The sequence below is a fragment of the Podarcis filfolensis genome, assembly GCF_964270895.1.
Source record: "Podarcis filfolensis genome assembly, chromosome: 14".
Classification (NCBI taxonomy): domain Eukaryota; kingdom Metazoa; phylum Chordata; class Lepidosauria; order Squamata; family Lacertidae; genus Podarcis; species Podarcis filfolensis.
This window is the reverse complement of record NC_139616.1, coordinates 37,788,368-37,809,567: the sequence shown is the minus strand read 5'-3', so window position 1 is coordinate 37,809,567 and position 21,200 is coordinate 37,788,368. Positions and strand designations below refer to the sequence as shown.

The 21,200-nt window shown below is 44.9% G+C and overlaps 2 protein-coding genes across 12 annotated transcripts in view; one reads left to right on the top strand and one right to left on the bottom strand.

Moving 5' to 3' along the window:
* Positions 1-8,989, bottom strand: part of GSPT1 (G1 to S phase transition 1) — a 35,970-nt gene extending 26,981 nt beyond the window's left edge. Inside the window, exon 1 of one of the 4 annotated variants that reach the window (XM_083585071.1) lies at positions 8,791-8,989. Coding sequence is in view for 2 of the 4 variants with exons in the window: in XM_083585068.1 (XP_083441194.1) it covers positions 6,953-7,613 (661 nt within the window). In the remaining 2 variants the exon portion in view is untranslated. Of the gene's footprint in view, positions 1-6,952; positions 7,637-8,790 lie in introns of those variants that run through there. The other 3 variants (XM_083585070.1, XM_083585068.1, XM_083585069.1) reach the window with 3 other exon arrangements.
* Positions 8,990-11,355: 2,366 nt separating this feature from the next.
* The window catches only part of SNX29 (sorting nexin 29), a 213,430-nt gene continuing 203,585 nt past the window's right edge, over positions 11,356-21,200 (top strand). For 6 of the 8 annotated variants that reach the window (XM_083585054.1, XM_083585057.1, XM_083585058.1 and 3 more), the window contains exons 1-2: positions 11,356-11,527; positions 20,143-20,207. In XM_083585054.1, coding sequence (XP_083441180.1) covers positions 11,521-11,527; positions 20,143-20,207 — 72 coding nt within the window. In that variant the 5' untranslated portion in view covers positions 11,356-11,520. The remainder of the gene's footprint in view (positions 11,528-20,142; positions 20,208-21,200) is intronic. The other 2 variants (XM_083585060.1, XM_083585059.1) reach the window with 1 other exon arrangement.

Genomic DNA, 21,200 nt, shown 5'->3' with positions numbered 1-21,200 from the left:
CCTACACAAATTTGGAGTGGAGTCCCCAAGATGGTTGGATGACACCTTGTATGCCTCCTTCCAGAAACTCCTGAAGTCAAACTGCCACCAAACGTTTTGCTCTGCTTTCCTCTGGACCACATCAGTGATGTGTCTTGGTGTCTGGCAAGCCCAGGACCTCCATACACACTGCCCAGGCATGCATCCTGGGAAGGTCACTTTGGTGCTGCTAACAGAGCACTTTGACTTCACCCCTGGAAACGTACTCCATTGTCCATTGAGACAGATAGATGCCACCACCAACAGCAACACCCTTACACTGAAACTTGTATCCCAAGGTAGAGGCCACAACATGCAATTTCGAATTCAGACTGCTTAACTATACAGTCGACTCTCAACTTACGCAGGAGTTACATTCTGGGGTTGGTGCATAAAGACAAAATCACATGTAGTCAAAGCATATTCTCCAAAGGTGAGTGCAATGGCAGGTGGGATTGCTGACACACACACCCCGGACACCTGCCCTCCTTTTCATTTTTTTCAGCCAAGTACATAAAGCTGAAGTCGCACAAGTTAAATGCACTTAAGTTGTGAGCTGACTATACTACTTTAGATGTCACCTGTGGCTCCTGACTTACCACACTTCATTTATTATACTTCATAAAAAAAGACTGTGGAAAATAATACAGGGCAGAGACTACAACAAAAGGGAGAACTGGACATTCCAGATTGGTTCCTGAGAAGTTCAAAGAGCACCAAGAGACATTATTACCTGTGTGGTTGTCGAGTAAACAAAGCAGTGAATGTCTCAAAAGGAAACCCTCAAAGTGTAAGGGCTTTTGTTTTATTTTTCTATAGCAACAATGCATGGACAGTCCAGTCATGGAATATTTTCAAGAAGCCCTGTAATAAAACATGAGACCACATGGGCGGGGTATAAATAATAAAATTTTTATTATTATTGCTTCCAAATAAACTTTCCAGTGTTACAGGTGTGCTTCTCTTAGTGCTAAATACAAAAAAAATGGCAGACACTGCATTTCACAGTTGTCTGACGTCCACACCCTCAGACCACAAAGCCTGCTCCCTATCTCAATTATTGTAATAATTAGATTTTTACCACGCCCTTCTACCAAAAGAAGCCCAGATGTTTGTGGCCTGGTTAGCATAATTTAGTGAAGAGGGAAAGGGACTAACTACTTTGGACAGTGAAACAAGCTCTGACATCTAACACATAATTGGGTTCAAATGAAGTCTATTTAATGTATACAGAAATGTTAAGAAACCATTTTGAAGAAACATGCATTTTAGAAGCTTGCAGATCTTCCAAAATGCTTTCTCTTTGTTTCTAACAATATCAACAAAAAATGTACTTCATGAGCCAAGGTATTAATCGCTAAATGAATTACATTGCCTACTGCTGACTGACACAACCCTTTTGTTTTCCCTGTGAACATTTAGCGAAGCAAATAATAAGCAATAATTAAAGTGAACTCTGCAATAAGGTCTGGGAGAAGACAAGGAAAGAACATTAAATATTTAACCGCCCAAAGACAGCAGTACTTGTTGAGCAGGAACTATGCCATCTCCTCGCTACATTTGACCTTCCTGTTCAAAGACAAGAATGCAAGCAAGGTAGGATGATAGTCCCATCAACAGGCGCAAGATGAATCACCAGTTATTTTGTGTCAAGAGCAGTTCTGATCTCACAACACCATGTGGGCATCCCAGACTGCTTTTGCAGCACAGCAAGACTGATGGCAGAAATCAATTCCTGTAAAACACAACCCTAATCTATGCAAGAATGGGCAGACCCAGGATGACTTCAACGCCAATCCTAACCTACAAGCAAGTGCTTTCCATCTAAAAATGGAAGAGTCACCTACTTCAAGTTTGGAACAGCTGAGTCGCCTCCTTGCCAGATTTAAGATGCAGTGAAGGGCTTTGTGTGAAAAGGGTTGCCGGACGAAAGTCAGTCCTTCTCCACTCAATCTTTCTTTTTGCTTAGCAGCCTTACACACAGTAGTCTAAATGGGAAGTTACTATGAAATATTAGGGTTTCTCTTTCAAGGCTGTCTCTTTCCAGGTTAGGGCCACAGCCTGCAGACGTGCCTAAGGCAGTGAAAGGCACTCTGGAGGACACATGCTACAGGTGCCTCCAGTGGGAAAGTTACATCGTGAGTACCCTCAGACTGAAACCTGGTGACTGCAACCCACTTCAGAACAAGTTGGCCACCACTGACCTGGGGAGATGAACATCTGTCTTGTCTGGATTGAGTCTTTTAGTCTTCATCTAGCTCAGGCTTCCTCAACCTTGGCCCTCCAGATGTTTTGAGACTTCACTTCCCATCATCCCTGACCACTGGTCCTGCTAGCTAGGGATCATGGGAGTTGTAGGCCAAAAAACACCTGGAGGGCTGAGGTTGAGGAAGCTTGATCTAGCTCATATTTGTCCTCTTCTCACCAGCTTTACATAATGCCTCTTTCTTGCAACAAAATCCTATCTCTACAGCTCCACACAACAAAATACTCATGATATTCCATGCTTTATGCCTATCACGTGGTTGAGCTCCTCACTGCAGGCCTTCACTACAAAAGTTTAGGGCAGTATCCAACTGAGCTTTACAGAGTAGACCGTTGAATTTAATACTTACATTAGTAATGCTATTAATTTCAGTGGATAAACTAACAACCTGCTCAACATAGCAGTGAATAGTGATCTGGAAGTCCACTATCTCTCTTAAGAATTTCAGAACTAAGCATCAACAAAGATGAAAGAGAGAGCTGGCTGAGATAAGAGTGTTAAGAGATGGGACACTCATCCTCTATCAAGCAAGCCTTCCTAAACCTAAAAATAAAAAAAGAAACTAGCCTGAACTCTCCAATAAAGACAAATCAAATATTGGAGTAAAGGTAGTTGAGTAGCTCTGTGTGTGTTACAAAGATTAAAGCAAAGATTAGCATTGATGCAGCTCCTTCTCCAAGTTAAGCAGACCTGAGCCTGGCAAGTAACCAGTGTTAGAAACTCAGATATATGAGCCCCTTAAATCAGGGATACTGTACAGTTGCCAGACAGAATACCTGGTGGCTATTTTCGGGCTGGATGGCTCAAAAGCCATATTTTTCAACATGAGTTTTTGGTTCCTGAATTTCATTTTGTTGGGAAGATAAAATATAACGAATAGAATTCTACAGGGTGTGTTGCTAATGTGTGAAAACAGGCAAGATCCAAGGATCCCCAGGCATGCAGCTCCAGATGGAGGACAAATCAGGCGCCATCCTGGCAAATTTTGAACACTGCAAGTAACCCATGAATGTTGCCTTGAGTTCTGGAGACAAAAAGTAGGATAAAAGTGAAGCTAGTAAAATAAATAGCCCCATGCTTTCTGTCTTACAAAAAATAGTCTACAGTAGCACTGTCGAATAAAATAAGCTCCTGCATCACGTTGCTTAATGAACTGACTGGGTGTGGGTTGCTGCTCCTACCAAACACCCATTCAGTAAAAATTTAAAAGCCTCCCTTTTTAAGAATCACTGCTCTAGAAACATTTTCCAGTGTTAAATTATGCCCAAGCAACTCTTCCAGACTGGCATTCTCCTCAGAATGCCACCTTTCCACAGTTCAAACCATGCTCAAGGCAGTTTACAAAGTGAAAACACACGCAGCATAACAAAAGTAGTCATAAACAATAAAACAAAGCATTATAAAATACACAACCAAAGTGAACCACATAAATCACTACAAGAGCTCAACAGTGACAACAGCAACACCCCCCACAAAAAAACCCCAGCCCAGCCCATGGTACCATATTGATAATGAATGCCTAAAGTTTTCTTAAATACTCAAACCTGACTTAGCCACCACAAGCATATGTATATGAATTGAAACAGTAACTAACATCTTACATTCTGTATACAGAGATATATTCTAGGCTGTCAGAGGCTCTTCGATCACACAAGGATAGTAAGAAATTGAAGGAGAAAAAGTTCCTTACATCTCTGAACTTTCACATGTACCGCACAGTATAACAGCTGCTGCTACTACAGATCCTGATCCCAATCTATGAAATGTTATGCACGAGGCCACACACACCACATATTATATCAGTATAGTGGCTTGGCTGCCTGTCAGCTAGCTGATATGAAAAAGACTTCATGGGAAGTGTTCATTTTCAGTCATTCCTAGTAATTAAGGGTGTCTTTGGGTACATATATATCATGTTTCAGCTATCAGTTGTGAAAGTACCCAAACAACTCTGATATCCCCAGGAATAAGTCAGGCAGTGTTGCCAAGCATCTTTATACCCATGCAGAGCAATATAGATATTCAACCAGTTAACTGAGATGATAGGAAACCATGAGTGTGACATTCTCAAGATATGCTTTACATAATACATGCAATATCTTAGCTTGGACAAACTTTTATTTTCATAGATAAAAAAGCAAGAAAGCTTTGAATTTATGAAGCAGAGGGGCAATCAGGACTTATTTGGAACACAAGGCTTCATCTCATGTATTCTTGTTTCAACCCTGGTAAATGTGAAGAAATTACTAGACCCATCCCTCCCTGCCCACTAGCCTTACACAGAGCTATGTTAGTTATCTGCACCTCACGGACAACCTGAAATAAAAAGCCAACTTTCTCCCAACTAAAACAAAAAACAAAATCCCTGCCTGCAAGCATTTTTTTTTTACTTTACAAAGGTTACCTAAAGAGTAGCTACTAGGAAGGATGTTTTTTGAACTCAATGGGGCTCACTTCTGAGTAATCAATTGCAGGATTATGCTGCAATTGAGCATACCACTTCAAGCAGAAAGTAATCCAGGGACATTCCTTAGCTAACATGCTCAACTATAATTACTAGCTGCGATTTGGTCATGACTACAAGATCATGTAGACACCCTATGAACACATTTAAGATTGGGGTAGGGGGAATAAAAACTTAAGCAGGTCTCAGTCTGGCCCATGACTACATAGGAGCCTGTACGAGAGCATCATGTAAGCTGCACTGAGCTTTCTGAAGAGAGGGGTACAGACTCAGAATCAAGCCTACCTAATAAAGTAAAGCCAAGAGGAAAGTTGTTTGAAATAGGATACTTTACATTAAGGCAGTCTTGCCACAAATACTGCAAATCTTATGGAGATATTAGGAAAAGGCATGCTTTCCAATTCACAGTTCCCATTAGCATGCTGCACCATTCTTCTTGATTCACCTGATGACCTTGAAGCAATACATCTATCCCTTCCCCATTTCCAACCTAGCCACTGACTCAAGCACCCACTGTGGGAAACACTAAGATTCAAGTTAAGGGAAAGCTCCAGTAACAGTATTATGGAGGTATAAAGCAACCAGAGTATTTCATGGCATTTTAAGCATGAATAAGCTTAATCAACCTATAAAATAAATAGCAGCATAAATCTAACACCATTAACCTAAGTTAAGTCAGATGCTTAGTACCACCTGGTGAAAAAGATGCCCATGTGCAAGATTCCAACTCCACCAGGGTTTTTACTGCCTAGTAGGTAATACATCTGGATTAAAAAAAACATAAAGGGCACTACCAAGAGTCCACAAGGACCCCTATATGAAACACAACATCTGAAGTGTACAACACACATTCAAATAAAGTTTTTGCTGATCTGATCATTCTACCCACTACCAATACTGTAAGAACTACCTTTCAAGTGTAATTCACCATGTTAAAATCTCTCTCCTCATATCCGCTATATTACTTCTCCTGTGTCTTCAGATTACAATATCCTCTTTTCTGCACTGGTTGCCTTCCTTATATTTTGCTACCTTGGAAGACAACCAGTGTAATGTAGTTGATAAGACTGCTGAACTAGGGAGAATCCATTTCCAGCTCCCTGGGTGACTTTGGCTTGCTATTTTTCAGACTAGCATATTGTGGAAGAAAGGTTCCTTAGAGGAGGAGCAAGGGGAAAAGGTCACAGCCTTTTTTTATATATTAAAAAACCCGTCATGTTAACAGGTGGTTTAGGAACATAATGGCATCGAGGAAGTCTTTCCGAGTGGCTTTCATAGCAACTCTTCTAATAACCGGAAACAGACTTTTCCCCTCCTCTGCCAACGTAGGCAAGTGACGTCCTGCCTTGCATCACAGCCACTGAGCTGCCCTGAGTCACTCCTCATTTCTGCTTGTCCCAGTGCAGTCGGCATGGCTCCACACTACTGCCAGAAACAACCACAACACAGGACCTCTCCCTACCCCAATCTCTCAGGTGTTCAAGGTTCCCCAAGGGTCACCCCAACCCCATTCAACTATCTTTCAAACACATACACTAAAACCTTCCCTGCTGTTCGCCTCATGGGCACATTGCTAAGTTGGCCCACGTTGGCCTTGCCTTCTCAGATCATAGTCAATTCCCCATTCCCCATCTGCTACCACCCGAAGAACATGACCACCTCTCTGCCCCCATTTCTAAAAAGTTCAAATACTGTACTGGGATTGCTCCTTTCCATCTCCCTAATCTGGGCTCCTGACCCACCAGCCTAAGTCACATTCTTCCTTAAAAAAAAATCACACACAAGGCAGGAGAGAGGTTAGACCATCCAGCTGGGAGGAGAGAGGAGGCAAACATCTCCCAGTAATGAAGATCACTGGGTGGCCTTGGGCCAGCTGATCCTCTCTGAAGCCTACCTCGCAGGATTGTTGAGTTAAGCAGGTGAAAGGAGGGGGGGAGGCGAGGGAGAATAAATATACCACTTACTTACAAATGGCCGTAATAAGGAACTGCACGTGATCTGAGCGCAGGTTGTTGTTTTTAAAAAATATATATCTGATTACTATTACTGTATTTTTAAGGTTGCAATCCCACGCACGACTTACCTGGGGGCTCAACAGGGACTGTTGAAACGCCCCAAAGTTCAAGGCCTCCAGAACCGAAGCGACCCCGGAGCGATTCCCCCCTCCGCCCCAACCCCTTTTCCTTCCTCCCCGGATAGGTTACCGTGTGGCAGCGACGTCAGGGGCGGCAGGCCCGGCGGGGGCGAAGGCGGCGGCGGGAGTCCCTGCGCGGGCGCGGAGGACGTGGAGGAGGAGGAGGAAGGCGACGACGAGGAGGCCGGGCCTGGGCCTCCCCTCAGGAAGGCCGGCACGAACTCGGCGGCGTGGACATTGGGCACGAAGGGCTTGGCGTTGACGTTGAGGTGCCGGCTGAAGGCCGCGCCCAGCAGCTCTTCCTGCTGCTCCGCCGAGGCGGCGTCGAGCTGGGCCGGGCTGGGCACGTCGGCGGCGGGAGCGCCGGGGGCGGAGGAGCCGGCAGGGCCAGCGCCGGGCTCGATATCCGCCTGGTCCCAGCAGTCGGGCGCCGAGTCGCTGCTGCTGCCGCTGCTGCCGTTCGCCTCCATTTTGTCTCTGCCCGCCCCCCCACAAGCCTCTGCGCTTCCCGAAGCGGCTCCCGACGTCCTGGGAGGAAAGCGGGCTGAGGTGGGGGGCGGAGGCGGCAGGAGGGGAAGGGGCGGGGGAGGGGAAAGCGCGGCAGCCGGGAACGCGGCACCACCGTCGTCGTCGTCGTCTCCGCGCTCGCTCCGGCCGCTCCGCGTGTGCGCCCCACCGCCGCGACGCAGGATGGCCTCCTCGAGACGCCGTACGCCCTTCTCCTCCCGCATCAGCGCCCGGCCGCCATTTTGGTAGTTCTCAGTCTGCCCCGCGTGCCTGCCTTTGGTAGGCACGCCGCCGGGCCTGGGGACTACAACTCCCGGGGGGCCGCGCGCCGGGTGACGAAGCGACGTGAGGGACGCCGCTCTCGCCCGTTTCCGCACCTCTCGCGAATCGAGCCGATGAGAAGACAACAACTCCCAGCGGCCATTGCGCAGCCTTCCTGTTTCAATCTTCAATCACCCCCCCCCCGACCGGCAAGAAGAGGTCTCGAAACGTAGCGCAGAGGAACTACAAGACCCAGCGGGCTTTGCGTTTCGCATTCGTAGGCGGGACCATGCGCTTGCTCTCGAAAGGAGATGGGGAATGTAGTTTCGTGGATGTATAAGAAAGTTGATAGAAGCATTTCGCAAAAGGGAGGAAGTATAGACAGGGATATTCCTTCCACACTCCTCGCACAGAGGAGCGAGAAAGGACAAGTGGGTGCTGTTACCGAAGAGGGAAGGAGTAATAATAAATATTTTCCAATGGATTGAATCAGATTGTGTTCCACGTGGTTGCTGCACAGCACGTGCTTGATAACATAGTTTGCCACATGGACAGTTTTATATATTGAATTTCTATCCCACGTTTTCTTCCAAGGAGCTCAAGGTGATGTACCTGTTCTCCCCCTCCTCGTGAAATTCTTCAGCAACCCTATGGGGTAAGCTGAGAGGCTGTGACTGGCCCACAAGGTCACCCAGTGAGCTTCATGGCCAAGTAGGGATTTGAACTCTGGTCTCCAAGACCCAACACACTAACCACTATACCGCACTGGTTCACACTGGTTTTCAGCCTGCCTCTCCCCAGTCATTGTAATTAAACCAGTAGAGGCTGGTCCATTAGTGTGAATGGGGCACTGGCTCACCAACCTCAAGCCAGCCCCCAAAGTGTCTGCTTTCTTGCTTGCAACCAGCCCAGTGGGTAAACCAGGCTGTCTGCTTCCTGCTCCTTAGGTTATTATTTATTAAATATGTATACCACCAACCTTCATCTGTAGATCTCAGGGTGTTTCACAACATAAAAATACAAGATTTAAAAAACCCATAAAATACATGGTGTGACATCCACACCACATATTTAAAGTACATTTTAGCACACATTTAAAACACATAGCTTCCCCCAAAGAATCATGCAACTGCAGTTTACCTCTCACAAAGCTCCTATAGGTCTCCCATGTTGCAAACGGCTTGACGACACGCTAGCTCGGAGCAGACGCTCTGGCACCGTTTCGTACTCTGCTATCACCTGGTTCAATGTGTTGTCTGATTGTATCATGCAACAGGGTTTCGCCCAAGCGGTGTGTGATGGCAGTTACCAGAACAATGTCGCCTGTACATGAAACCGAACAAATTAGCTGTGCGCTGAGTAACACAAGCCAGCTTCCAGGTGCTGTTCTTACCTGTGGTTCAGTAGGAATATTTCTTCCTGTACACAGCTACTGTTATCTGATTACGTTCTGGGCGGCTGCATCCAGCACGTTTCTGCATCATTGGCTAAGCACCACCTCCACTTCTCAGTTAAGCATGCAGAATCAGATGCTGGGCTCCCACATGTAGCCCTGGGCAGTGTTCCAAAGCAGTGCTGTGCCAGAAGACCTGTCCTACTACCGTCACATTTCAGCACAACATTGCTGCAGTATGAGAAAGGCAATGGCAAAAAAGAGGGCATTGAATGACCTGACCTGCTTGAACTGTAATAGGAGTCTCGGGTAGCAAGACACTATGGTGCCTAACAGGTGCTTTTACAGTGTTGGTGAGAAAGTACTTGATGGTCCCTTTGATATTGTTGCCTCTCCAATTACGGGGTGAAAGACTGATGAATGATAGGTAAGAGGATAGGGAATTTTATTCTTATTATTATTCATTTATGTATTACCCACCCTTTACCCTAAGGTAAAGGGCATGTTACAACATTAAAACACAATATTTAAAACAGTTTAAAACAACCGACAATTACGAAGAAGATATGGGTCCTTAAAATATATACGGTACTTCAAGTGTCAAAAGCCAGGGTAAAAAGGTGCGCTTTCACAATCTCCAGAAGCTGTATATTGAAGACACCAGGTGCACATTTAGGAAGTATTTAAAGCACCCTGTTCCAATACTGTGAACCGTAGTTTGTCAGTGGTGCTGGGAATTGTAGCTTTTTGAGAAACACCAAGGATTTCACTGACTCCACCCTGCCCGCATCACACAAATGGTCATGAGTCTACTACTGTACCTTGCTTTGCTCCTCGACAATTTGAGCACACCCTTTCCCAGAGCTTCCTGTTCCAGGGAAAAGAGTAAGCTTGTGGAACAAGTCTGGGCACTTTGGATACTCCTGTCCTTCACGTTTGCAAAGGCCTCAAGTATTCCCACTAGGATGGATGATTTGTTCATATAAAGGACTAGATGACAGCTGTGTTTACGCAGCCCTGTCCTTTTCTGGCTAGTTGGAGGCAATGCGACACACCCTAATATTTTTTCTGTCCTTCAGTAATTTAACACGTGGAACAAAGCTCATCCACTCCTTGGAATATCCCCTATTAATTTTTTGCCCAGGCCTGCATGTATTGCTGTACAGGACTGCCTATGTGTGAAAGGTCATGTGTTTAAGCTCTGGGTAGCAAAGCAGACAGATTTACAAATTCGGGTGTGCATGTGACCAACCCGAGGGGCCATCCGATTTGACAGCAATAGATTGTAATGGATTGCACTGGTCAGTTTAGTACCAGGCGGTGTGGGAATCGTCACCCACCCACCGCTGCCCTGTTCTTTATTTTGCCAGAACAAAGGTGGCACCCCTATCTACCACCTTGCCCTAGAACGAGATATTGGAGACTGGCCGATTAATTATCTATTGCAGTGGGGATCCAGGCAGGGCTTTTCCTGTAAAGGTATCACAACTGCTTCCGAGCACAACACAAAGTGTTGGTGTTGACCTTTAAGGCCCTAAAAGGCCTCAGCCCAGTATACCTGAAGGAGCGTCTCCACCCCCATTGTTCTGCCCGGACACTGAGGTCCAGCGCCAAGGGCCTTCTGGCGGTTCACTCGCTGCGAGAAGATAAGCTACAGAAAACCAGGCAGAGGGCCTTCTCAGTAGTGGTGCCCACCCTGTGGAACGCCCTCCCTTCAGATGTGAAGGAAATAAGTAGCTATCTTATCTTTAAGACATCTGAAGGCAGCCCTGTTTAGGGAAGTTTTTAATATTTAATGCTGTATTGTTTTTAACACTCGATTGGACCAACCCAGAGTGGCTGGGGAAACTCAGCCTGATGGGCGGGGTATAAATAATATATTATTATTATTATTAACTACCTGACATTCAGAAGACATCTGAAGGCAGCCCTTCAGTTTTTAATGTGTGACATTTTAATATATTTTTAATCTTTGTTGGAAGCCGCCCAGAGTGGCTGAGAAGACCCAGCCAGATGGGCGGGGTACAAATAATAAATTACTACAGTATTACTATTACTACTTGGGGAGCGCTGCAACCCCGCCTTGTTGCAAGGCGGCGGCAATTTACACGCAAATAATGAGTTGGGGGCCCAAAATCCTGGAAGCAGAGGGAGGGGAGACTCTCTGCTCAGAGCGACTGCCAGGAGAAGCAGGAGGAGGAAGAAAAAGACGGAGCAGCATGGTTTGACCCCACCCTTGCCGCCACGGAGACTACAATTCCCATGACCCCCCCGACCTGAGATGGTTTCCGGGTTCTACGTGTTTTGCTTCCGGGCTCCTTGAGGATCACTTCCGGGTGGAGGGGCAATGTGCTGTGGAGTGCTGGTGGCTTTGACGGGAGGGAGGAGCCCCGGCGGGAGCGGAGGAGGAGTCGGAAAAGTCGGAGGGGGGATCCCGAGGCTTTGCTTGCCCGCGGAGGGGAACTCCGTCGCCGGCCATGAGCGGTGAGTGGAGCAAGCTCTGCTTGGCAAGGGAGGAGGAGGAGGAGGAGGAGGTGGACGGGCTGGCTAGGTGCTGCTCTTTCGCACAACAACAACAGCAGCAAGGGTGGTGCTGGGGTGGGGTGTTAAAGCGTCCCTGCTCCCACCTTTCTTAATGGCACTCTGTGTATGCTCAGACACACCCTGCCGCTCTGCTGACAGGGGAGCAGCAGCATCCCTGGAGCCAGCAATTGTATCTTACCATGACAAAAAAGAGAGAGAAAAGGGTGTTCAGATAATGCCTTCCAGCGACTAATTTCCGATTGCAGTTTTTTGTTAATTAGCGCTTGTGTAGCTTGCTCATCGGCGAGTATTTCTCGTGGCCAGGGCTGCGAAAAAGTCCGTGTTGAGAACGCAACAGGACCCTACTCTACTCTTGTGGTGGCAGATTGTTTTAAAACTGTTTTTGATGTTGTTGTTTTGATTGGTGCACCCTGCCCTGGGGCTTGATGGTGAAGGGCAGGCAATGAATTGAAAGAATAGCAGCAGCAGCAGCAGCAACAACATGAAATCAACAGTAAATGACAATGCAAACTCAAACCAAAGCCCACCTTTCCTCATGACATAGTGTATGAAGTTATGCAAGCCCATAACCTCATCGAAGCTGCATGGGGTGGGGTGGGCTATAGATGCATGCAAATAAATAATTAAAGCTGCTAGCAAGGTAAATCTGGAATGGAATTAAAAGCACTGTTGTTCTTTTAGAAGTATTAGGACATTGCTCTCTGGCACTGGGTATTCTGTCCCTGTTCAGTAGTTTGCTGTCCCTTTCTCTAGACATTCCCTGTTCAGGGAAGTTTTTAATGTGTGACATTTTGATGTATTTTTAATCTTTGTTGGAAGCTGCCCAGAGTGGCTGGGGAAACCCAGCCAGATGTGCGGGGTACAAATAATAAATTATTATTATTACAGTGGTACCTTGGGTTACATATGCTTCAGGTTACATACGCTTCAGGTTACAGACTCTGCTAACCCAGAAATAGTGCTTCAGGTTAAGAACTTTGCTTCAGGATGAGAACAGAAATCGTGCTCCGGCGGTGCAGCAGGAGGGCCCATTAGCTAAAGAGGTGCTTCAGGTTAAGAACAGTTTCAGGTTAAGTACGGACCTCCGGAACAAATTAAGTACTTAACCTGAGGTCCCACTGTATTATTATTCATGGGTTAGAGAATGCGAAGCTCTGGCAGCTGACTTATTCACATACTGCGGGATGCCTCCATTACTTTTTTACGTCACAGCTGCCTGGTACTGAAATGAGAGCCAACTAGGTTGTACTCAAAGTAGACCCATTGCTATTAATGAACCCAAGATAATCATGCCTATTGATTTAAGTGGGTAGGATCTGAGTAGGGCTAGCATTGGATACAGCCCCTAAAACTTGGCCAAATGGATCTGCTTACAGTTTCCTCCCACACCCTAACCATTTGGGCTTCTATGTATATCTACTTATTTACTTATGCCATTTGTAGCCTGCTTTCCCCCCAGGAACTCTTGCTCCAAGCAATGGAGTGAGATCTCCCCCTTCTCCATTTTATTCTCACAGCAACCCTGTGTGGTGAGGTGGAGAGGTAGTGTAACTAGCCCAAGGTCACCCAAGAAGTTTGTGTCTGAGTGGGGTATTGGCCTATCTCTTAGAGCTAAAGTATTTATCACCCCCCCCTCCAAATTTTCTCTAGAGTTTTCCATCCCTTTGTGGCAAAGTCACACAAGTCTGATGATGATGAGCTGAATAACCTGAAATAGTTAATTGTCAATAGAATTGCTGACAATACTTCTTCTGCTGAAATTTCACAATCCACGTTTGGTGAATTTAACATAAGCATAAGAAGTTTGGTTCTAGTTTGTGCAGACAGCCAAATCCTCCTGTTGCAAAAGCTGACCAGATATCAACTGTTTAGTTCTAATAACTGATGGCTTTATAATAACTTCTGTTATTAAGTCAATTCCATCTCTTTCAGTTCTCCTAAGTTTTCATTAGTTGTTGTTGAGTCCATCTGTTTGGTAAATGATGATTCAGGAGTTAATAGTGGTTTCTTTTCGTTGTGCTTTACATAAAGGTTTATGTTGCATCTTATATTGATTATGTTGCTTGTTTTTCAATGTTGTTTCCTTAAACCACAACAAAGTACTTATTATTAAAATAAGGAATCTATATTATTTATGTTGATTAGTTAAACACTTTGAAAGTGCCTTAAATTTTCTAAGAAGAACTAGTCCAGGAGTGGAGGACCCGAGTCTTCGTTAGGATAACATAGGTTGAGATGCCTGTGCTATATTTGAAGCATATATTTCTGCAATGTCATCCAAAGTGCAAATTAAAATAATGCCATCTGTGATAGGCATCTATTTGCAAACAACTGAAGGCTGCAACAGGATTTTGATTTTATTTATTATTGTGTTTTCTCATCCTTCTTCCATGGAGTTTACAGCATTGCACATAACAGCACTGTATTCCAATTTTTTCCTTTTTTTGGGCTTTTCATAATTTATTTATTTATGATTTTCAGTTATATACATTTCAATGGTTTTATAGTCATTTTAACATTTCAAAACTCGACTTCCTTCCTCCTCTTTCTGTGGTCTCTTAAATGTATTTTTATCATTTCCTGCAGATTCTAAATTAACTTATTCTTTCGTTCATCTACTTTAATTATATACTCTTATGAAACTGCAGGTTATTACAAAAATCCTGCCAATGTCCTCAACTGTTTACAATTTGTTTGTAAATATTCAATAAATCATTTCCATTCTTTTATAAAAAGTTGGTTACTTTGACTTCTTATTTTTCCAGTACATTTTCCATTTCTTCATAGTCCATGAGTTTTTGTATCCATTCTTCTTTTGTCTGGACTTTTCTTCTTTCCATTTTTGGGCAAATAACATTCTTGCCACTTAGTCGCATACATGAATACATTTCTATACTGTTTAGGTAGTTCTGCTCCTATAATTCCCAGAAGAAAAGCTTCTGGTTTTTTAAAAAATGTTATTTTAAACATCTTTTCCAGTTCATTATGTATAATTTCCCAGTAAGCTTTAACCTTACTGCAAGATCACCACATATGATGAAAAGTACATTCTTTCTCTCTGAATTTCCAACACTTAAATTTTGATTTATACATTTTTTGCCAGTTTACTTGGTGTTAGATACCATCTCTATAACATTTTCGTATAGTTTTCTCTTAAAGCATAGCATGCTGTAAATTTTATATCTGTATTCCACTATTGTTCCTACACTTCCATATCTATATTATAACCAATATCTAATGCCCAATGTATTGAAGAGTTTACCTGCTCATCCTTTGTCTTCCAATCCAGTAATATCTTATACATTTTAGACAGCACTTTTACATTCCAACAGATCTCTCTCCAATTGTGATATTTGTTCCCCAAACCCTCGTTTTCTATCTTTCTTAAATACTTCATTCAAATGATGATATTGTATTCATGTTGTTAACTTTCCTGATAAATCCTTAAACTCTTCTAATTTAAACTCTCTTTTCTCTTGTTTTACTAAATTTCTTTAAGTTGTCCAACCTTCTATCATATTATTTTTCTTTACTGTTATGGCTTCCAACGGTGAGAGCCAAAGTGGTGGTTTTGTCTCCAATATTTATTTTGTATTTATCCCATACTCTATACAATTTTTTCCTAATTACTGTATATGATTTGTAAATCCTTTATTTACTTTCACCTTTTCATACCACAAATAGGCGTTCCAACCGAAGATACTATCACGACCTTCTAAATCTAAGATATGTGGATTCTCCAGTATCATCCATTCCTTCAACCAACAAAGACAAGATGCTTCATAATACAATCTCATATTCGGCGGGGAGAAATCCCCCCTCTCTTTTGCATCTATCAGTATTTTATATTTTATTTTCAGTTCATTTGCTCAATATGCCAGAGCCTGTTTTTGCATGCAGGGAAAGTCCCTAACTTACCAAGAGTTTGAGACCTATTGGCTCCCATCACCTAGTTTAGCTGGCCAGTCAAGGCCGTTCCTGAGGTGTGGCCACTGTCACATGCTGACAGCTTCTAGAAACCACAGGTGAGTGCAGGGTGGGGACCAAAGATGGACAAACTGCTCCAGAAGGAGCATGATGTGACCCCCACCAGAGGCACTACCCATCCCTTAACACCCCTAACACCCAATCATCATATTATTCCCTTGATATTGTTACTTCTCCAAGAGTAAAGGGACAGCTTTGCTGTTTCACCTCCTTTAAAGCACTTGTATGGCATAGCGTTGGGACGCGGGTGGCACTGTGGGTAAAACCTCAGTGCCTAGGACTTGCCGATCGCATGGTCGGCGGTTCAAATCCCTGCGGTGGGGTGAGCTCCCGTCTTTCCATCCCAGCTCCTGCCCACCTAGCAGTTCGAAAGCACCCCTAAGTGCAAGTAGATAAATAGGTACTGCTTTATAGCGGGAAGGTAAACGGCGTTTCCGTGTGCTGCGCTGGTGCTGGTTCGCCAGAGCAGCTTCGTCACGCTGGCCACGTGACCCAGAAGTGTCTCCGGACAGCGCTGGCCCCCGGCCTCTTAAGTGAGACGGGCGCACAACCCTAGAGTCGGACACGACTGGCCTGTACGGGCAGGGGCACCTTTACCTTTATGGCATAGTAGTGTCATGTTATCCGAGATTCCTGTTACACCTTAGTAGGAGGCAGAGGCAACTCTCTGGAGGCCAATTGGTGCCTGCTTCTTCGTCTTTCTCATACCAGGGCGATGTTGTGCTGAAAATTGATGGCAGTGGATCAAATCTTTCAGCAGAGCATGATGGTAAGCAGACTGAGGAAGTTGACTCAGGCAATAGAATCCAAGGATCGCCTCTTCTACCATTGGAGAAGCAGCAATGGCTACTTCTCAGTTTGAGTAAGATCTCGTGAAAGCCCCACGAGATCTCACTGGAATCTGCAAGCCACAGTCTCAAGACCTGGTAAGCGAGGCTTTGGCATGGGTGGCAAAGGGTGGTGGTGTTGCATGGGCAGGGCAGCACCTTCCTGTTTTGCCTCGGGCAGTGAAACAGGGCAGGTCACCCCTGGTAAGCAGAGCACTCACCTAGGGGAGAGGGTGTTTGCTTCTCGGATACTTTCTGTAGCTCATTTGTAGCACATCTGCTTTGCATGCAGAAGGTACCCAGTTCAAACCCTGGTATCTCCAGTTAGAGTCGAAAGAAATTCCCGTCTAAAATCCTGGAGAGCTACTTCCAGTCTGTGTAGACAACGCTGAGCTCGATGGACCAATGGTTTGGCACAGCAGCTTCCTATGCTACTTCCTTCCTGCTACTTACCGGATTTTTCGCTCTATAGGACGCACCAGACCATAGGAGGGGGAGAACAGGGGAAAAAAAATCTCCCCCTATCTTCTCAGCGCCCCTTCAGCGAAGCGACAGGAGAAAGGGAGCCCCTTCCATTTCTCCTCTCGCTTCTCTGAAGGGGCGCTGCGCAGCTCTCCCTCTCTGCTGAAGCCGGGAGAGGCTTCCTTCCCGGCTTCAGCAAAAGGAACCCAAAGCCTTCGTAGCGCAGCGCAAGTTCCTGCTGCGATCCAAAGGCTTCAGGTGGCTATCCCTGAAGCCTGGAGAGCGAGAGGGGTCGGTGTGCACCGACCCCTCTCGTTCTCCAGGCTTCAGCGAAAGCAACGCAAAGTCTCCGGAGCACGGAGGGAGCGCTCCCTCTGCGGTTCGGAGGCTTCGCGTTGCTATCGCTGAAGCCTGGAGAACGAGAGGGGTCGGTGCACACACATTTCCCCTTAATTTTTGGAGGGGAAAAAGTGCGTCCTATAGAGCGAAAAATACGTTGGTTTCCTGATTCTCCCACCACGATCTATCATTGACCCTGTTCCCATATGCCACAGATGGGAACCTCCAGAGGTTCTTGAACCTCTAAGAAGAGCTCCAGCTTGCAGGGGCCCTCGTCAGGGTGAGCTGGACTCCCACAGCGTCACGGAGGCCAGTTTGGGTTATGAGCTTGAAATCTATACGTTTCAGAAACGCCGTGAATGCGGCAGCAGGCTGAGTAAGCGTTTTTCGTTCACGCTGACTAATTGAATTTCAGTTCTACAAGCAGAGTGGGGAGTTTGGGGTTTGTTTGTTTTTTGAAACTGTGGTTGCATCAGAGCTGGCTAATGCTGGAGAATATTATGAACAGTATTATGATCATCATAATTATTATCTTAAAAACCACTGGTCCATCATTGAAAGCTGCCTTTAACGTTTTATTGTCTACGTGTAGTGTTCTGCATTCTGTACACTTCTGTGGCATTTTATGAGATGGCGGTATATAAATACTTTTATAAATAAATAGAAATGGCAAGTCCCAGACAGTTGATCCATGTAGCTCAGTATCGCCTCATCTGACTGGCAGTGGCTCTCCAGGGTTTAAAAAGCAGATTAGACAAGTTCATAGAGGGCAAGAGTATTGGTGACTACTAGTCATGGTGACTGTGTTGTGTTCTTCCTCCAGGACCAGAGGCAGCAGCCTCTGAATGCCAACAGGCGAAAGGACTGCTGTGTTCATGTCTTGCGTTGTCAGCTTTCCAAAGTCACCTTGCTGGAAACAGGACTTTGGACTGGACAGCCCCTTGGTCCTGCTCAGCAGAACTCTTGCAAGTGCTGTTTTCTGCACCTCTGGCTCCTTGCAAATGTCTCTTGTCCAAACTACTGTATTTTCCCATGTATAAGACTAGTTTTTTTTTTAACCAAAAATTAGGTTTGAAATTGGGGCTCGTCTTATACACGGGTATTGCTGGGGGTGTTTTCTTAATTTGGACTCCCCCAAAATAGAGGGCGTCTTATACATGGGGGAGTCTTATACACAGAAAAATACGCGTTTGGCGTGAAAAGTGCCCCAGCTTCTGTTGCTTCAGTCACATACAGAGCTAAAGTTTAGGCAATTTTTTTCATTCGTTGGGTGCCTTAGGACACAGTCGCCATTGGTTTCTCTCCTGCTGTCCTTGATACCTTCACTAGGAAGCAAAAATGCAAGTTGTCTGTTGACTTTGACAGAACTGTTTCTCAGGCTTATGACTTAAAAAAGCTGCAGTGGTTGCCAGTTTGTTCCCAGGCCCTATCCCAGATGCTCATGCTGGTGTTTAAAGTCCTAAACAACTCAGGTCCCCAGTACCTTGGTTCTCAAATACCTTAGTACTCAAACAACTTGGAACCTAAACACTGTAAACCTGGAAGTAAGTGTTCTGGTTTGCGAACTTTTTTCGGAAGCCAAACGTGCACCGTTTTGAGTGCCACACTTCCGTTTTGAGTGTTACGCTGAGGTCTGTCTGTTTTTGCTGTTTTGCGTTTTTGTTGCTTTTTTTGTGTCTTTGTGGAACCCAGTTCAGTTACTGATTGATTGATTGATTGTGTGACTGCAGTACATTGTTTATTGCTTTCATTTTATGGATTAATGGTCTCGTTAGATAGTAAAATTCATGTTAAATTGCTGTTTTAGGGGTTGTTTTTAAAAGTCTGGAATGGATTAATCCATTTTGCATTACTTTCTATGGGAAAGCGTGCCTTGGTTTTGGAATGCTTTGATTTTGGAACGGACTTCCGGAATGGATTAAGTTTGAGAACCAAGGTATCACTGTACCTGAAAGACCATCTTGTTCCCGGAAGACCCACTTGGGGGTTATGATTGGCAGCGGGGGCCCTACCAGTGTTCTGGTGCCCTCAGAATTTTGCAGTGGCGGCAGTCCTGGAGAGGGCATTCTTTGCGGGAGCCCCTAAGTGGTGGAATTCCTTCCCTACTGAATTGCTAATCTTCATTAAACAGCTTTCAGTGAATGCTGAATGCACACTTCTTTACCTTGGCTTTTGACACCTGAGGTGTATACTTTTAGGACCCACCTTGTTTCTGTGATTATAAGTTGCTTTAACCATTTTTTTGATGTGTTCTAATTGTTTAATTCATGCCTGAATAAGAAACAGCCTCCCAGGATGTACATCTGACCCTTTGGCCGGCAACTTACTCCACTGTGCTTTTTCTCAAACATGACCTCTTAAAATGTTTTAATGACTGCTGTTTTGACAATTTGCTTTTAAAATTTGCTTCATTTAAAAATTGTGAGGTGCTTTCAGTACAATATATCAGTTATTATAATTGATAGAAAGGTAAAGGGACCCCTGACAATTAAATCCAGTCGTGAACGACTCTGGGGTTACAGCACTCATCTTTCTTTACAGGCAGAGGGAGTTTGTCCGCTTCCGCAGACAGTTTTTCCGGGTCATGTGGCCAGCATGACTAAGCCGCTTCTGGCGAAACCAGAGCAGTAAACGCCGTTTACCTTCCCACCGGAGGGGTACCTATTTATCTACTTGCACTGGCGTGCTTTCGAACTGCTAGGTTAGCAGAAGCTGGGACCGAACAACGGGAGCTCACCCCGTTGCGGGGATTTGAATCGCCAACCTTTGGTTCGGCAAGCCCAAGAGGCTCAGTGATTTAATCCACAGCGCCACCCACGTATAAGTTGCTGTAATTAATGTGATTAGGGAAGGCACTGCTAGGGCAAAAAGCAAAGTACCCCCCCTCCCAACTGGGCAGTGTATTTAATATATAGCCCCCTGTGCTTTCTTGAATTCTAGGGTTGCAGAACAACGTGGCAAAAAGACAGTTTCTCCTGGAGAGATTATTGGATGCAGTTAAACAGGTAAGAAGTTGGGCCTACAAAGAGGAGAGGGTGCCTCCATATTTGAAACCTTTCTAATAATAGTTGGAGCTGTCTCATTTTGATGCAATTCTAAATAGCTGTGTTGCAATATGTGTGCTTGCTTTGTTTTTGCAATGCAGTTATGTTCCCAAATAATCCTGGACCTTAAGGGCTCTTCCAGATGATCTGTTTATTGAGTTTTTACTGAGCGGTTTACTTGCATAAAGTTTAGGCGGAGGTTAAATGGTGCCCAGTCTGGTTGTTATGGAAAGGCATAGGCAAATTCTGGCCCTCCAGATGTTTTGGGACTACAACTCCCACCATCCCTAGCTAACAGGACCAGTGGTCAGGGGTGATGGGAATTGTAGTCCCAAATATCTGGAGGGCCGGAGTTTGCCTATGCCTGTTATGGAACATTCGTTCTGGGTTTTTTTTGAGCAGAGGTTATATGACGACAATCATTCATCCTGATTTGGCTGCACGGTGCATATATGTCTTACCACTAATCACCCCTTACTTTTCAGTATATTCCTCTCCTAACAGCAAAAAGTCAGAATTTTTTTAAAAAAGTGTTTGCTGTATCTGGGCAATGGAACACTTCAATCCACTTAGATTTCTAGTATGCACTTGAATACCTTCTGCAAAATACTGACAGGCTGGAAGCACCTTCACTTTCCTTTGGCAAATCACCACTTAGTTTGAATAGCAATTGGCCAGGACAAGTAAATCCGTAGAGCTCCAGAAATTTACTTGCCGGATCATCTGCGCTCATGGCTCCTTTCCTGTATTCAAAGTTAGTTGCAGAGGATTTGGAGAAGTTTGGCAGCTTTGGCCACATTTCTCATGCGGAAGCAATAGCAGAGACACTTGAACTGGCACCTCTTCTTTCTTTTTTGGCCTTCTGCAAATTTCTTTGCACTTTTATTTTGAGTACTTACTGGCTGCTCTTCAAGGAAAAGCTCCCAGCGCAGCTCGAGAAAAGAGGCAGTAACA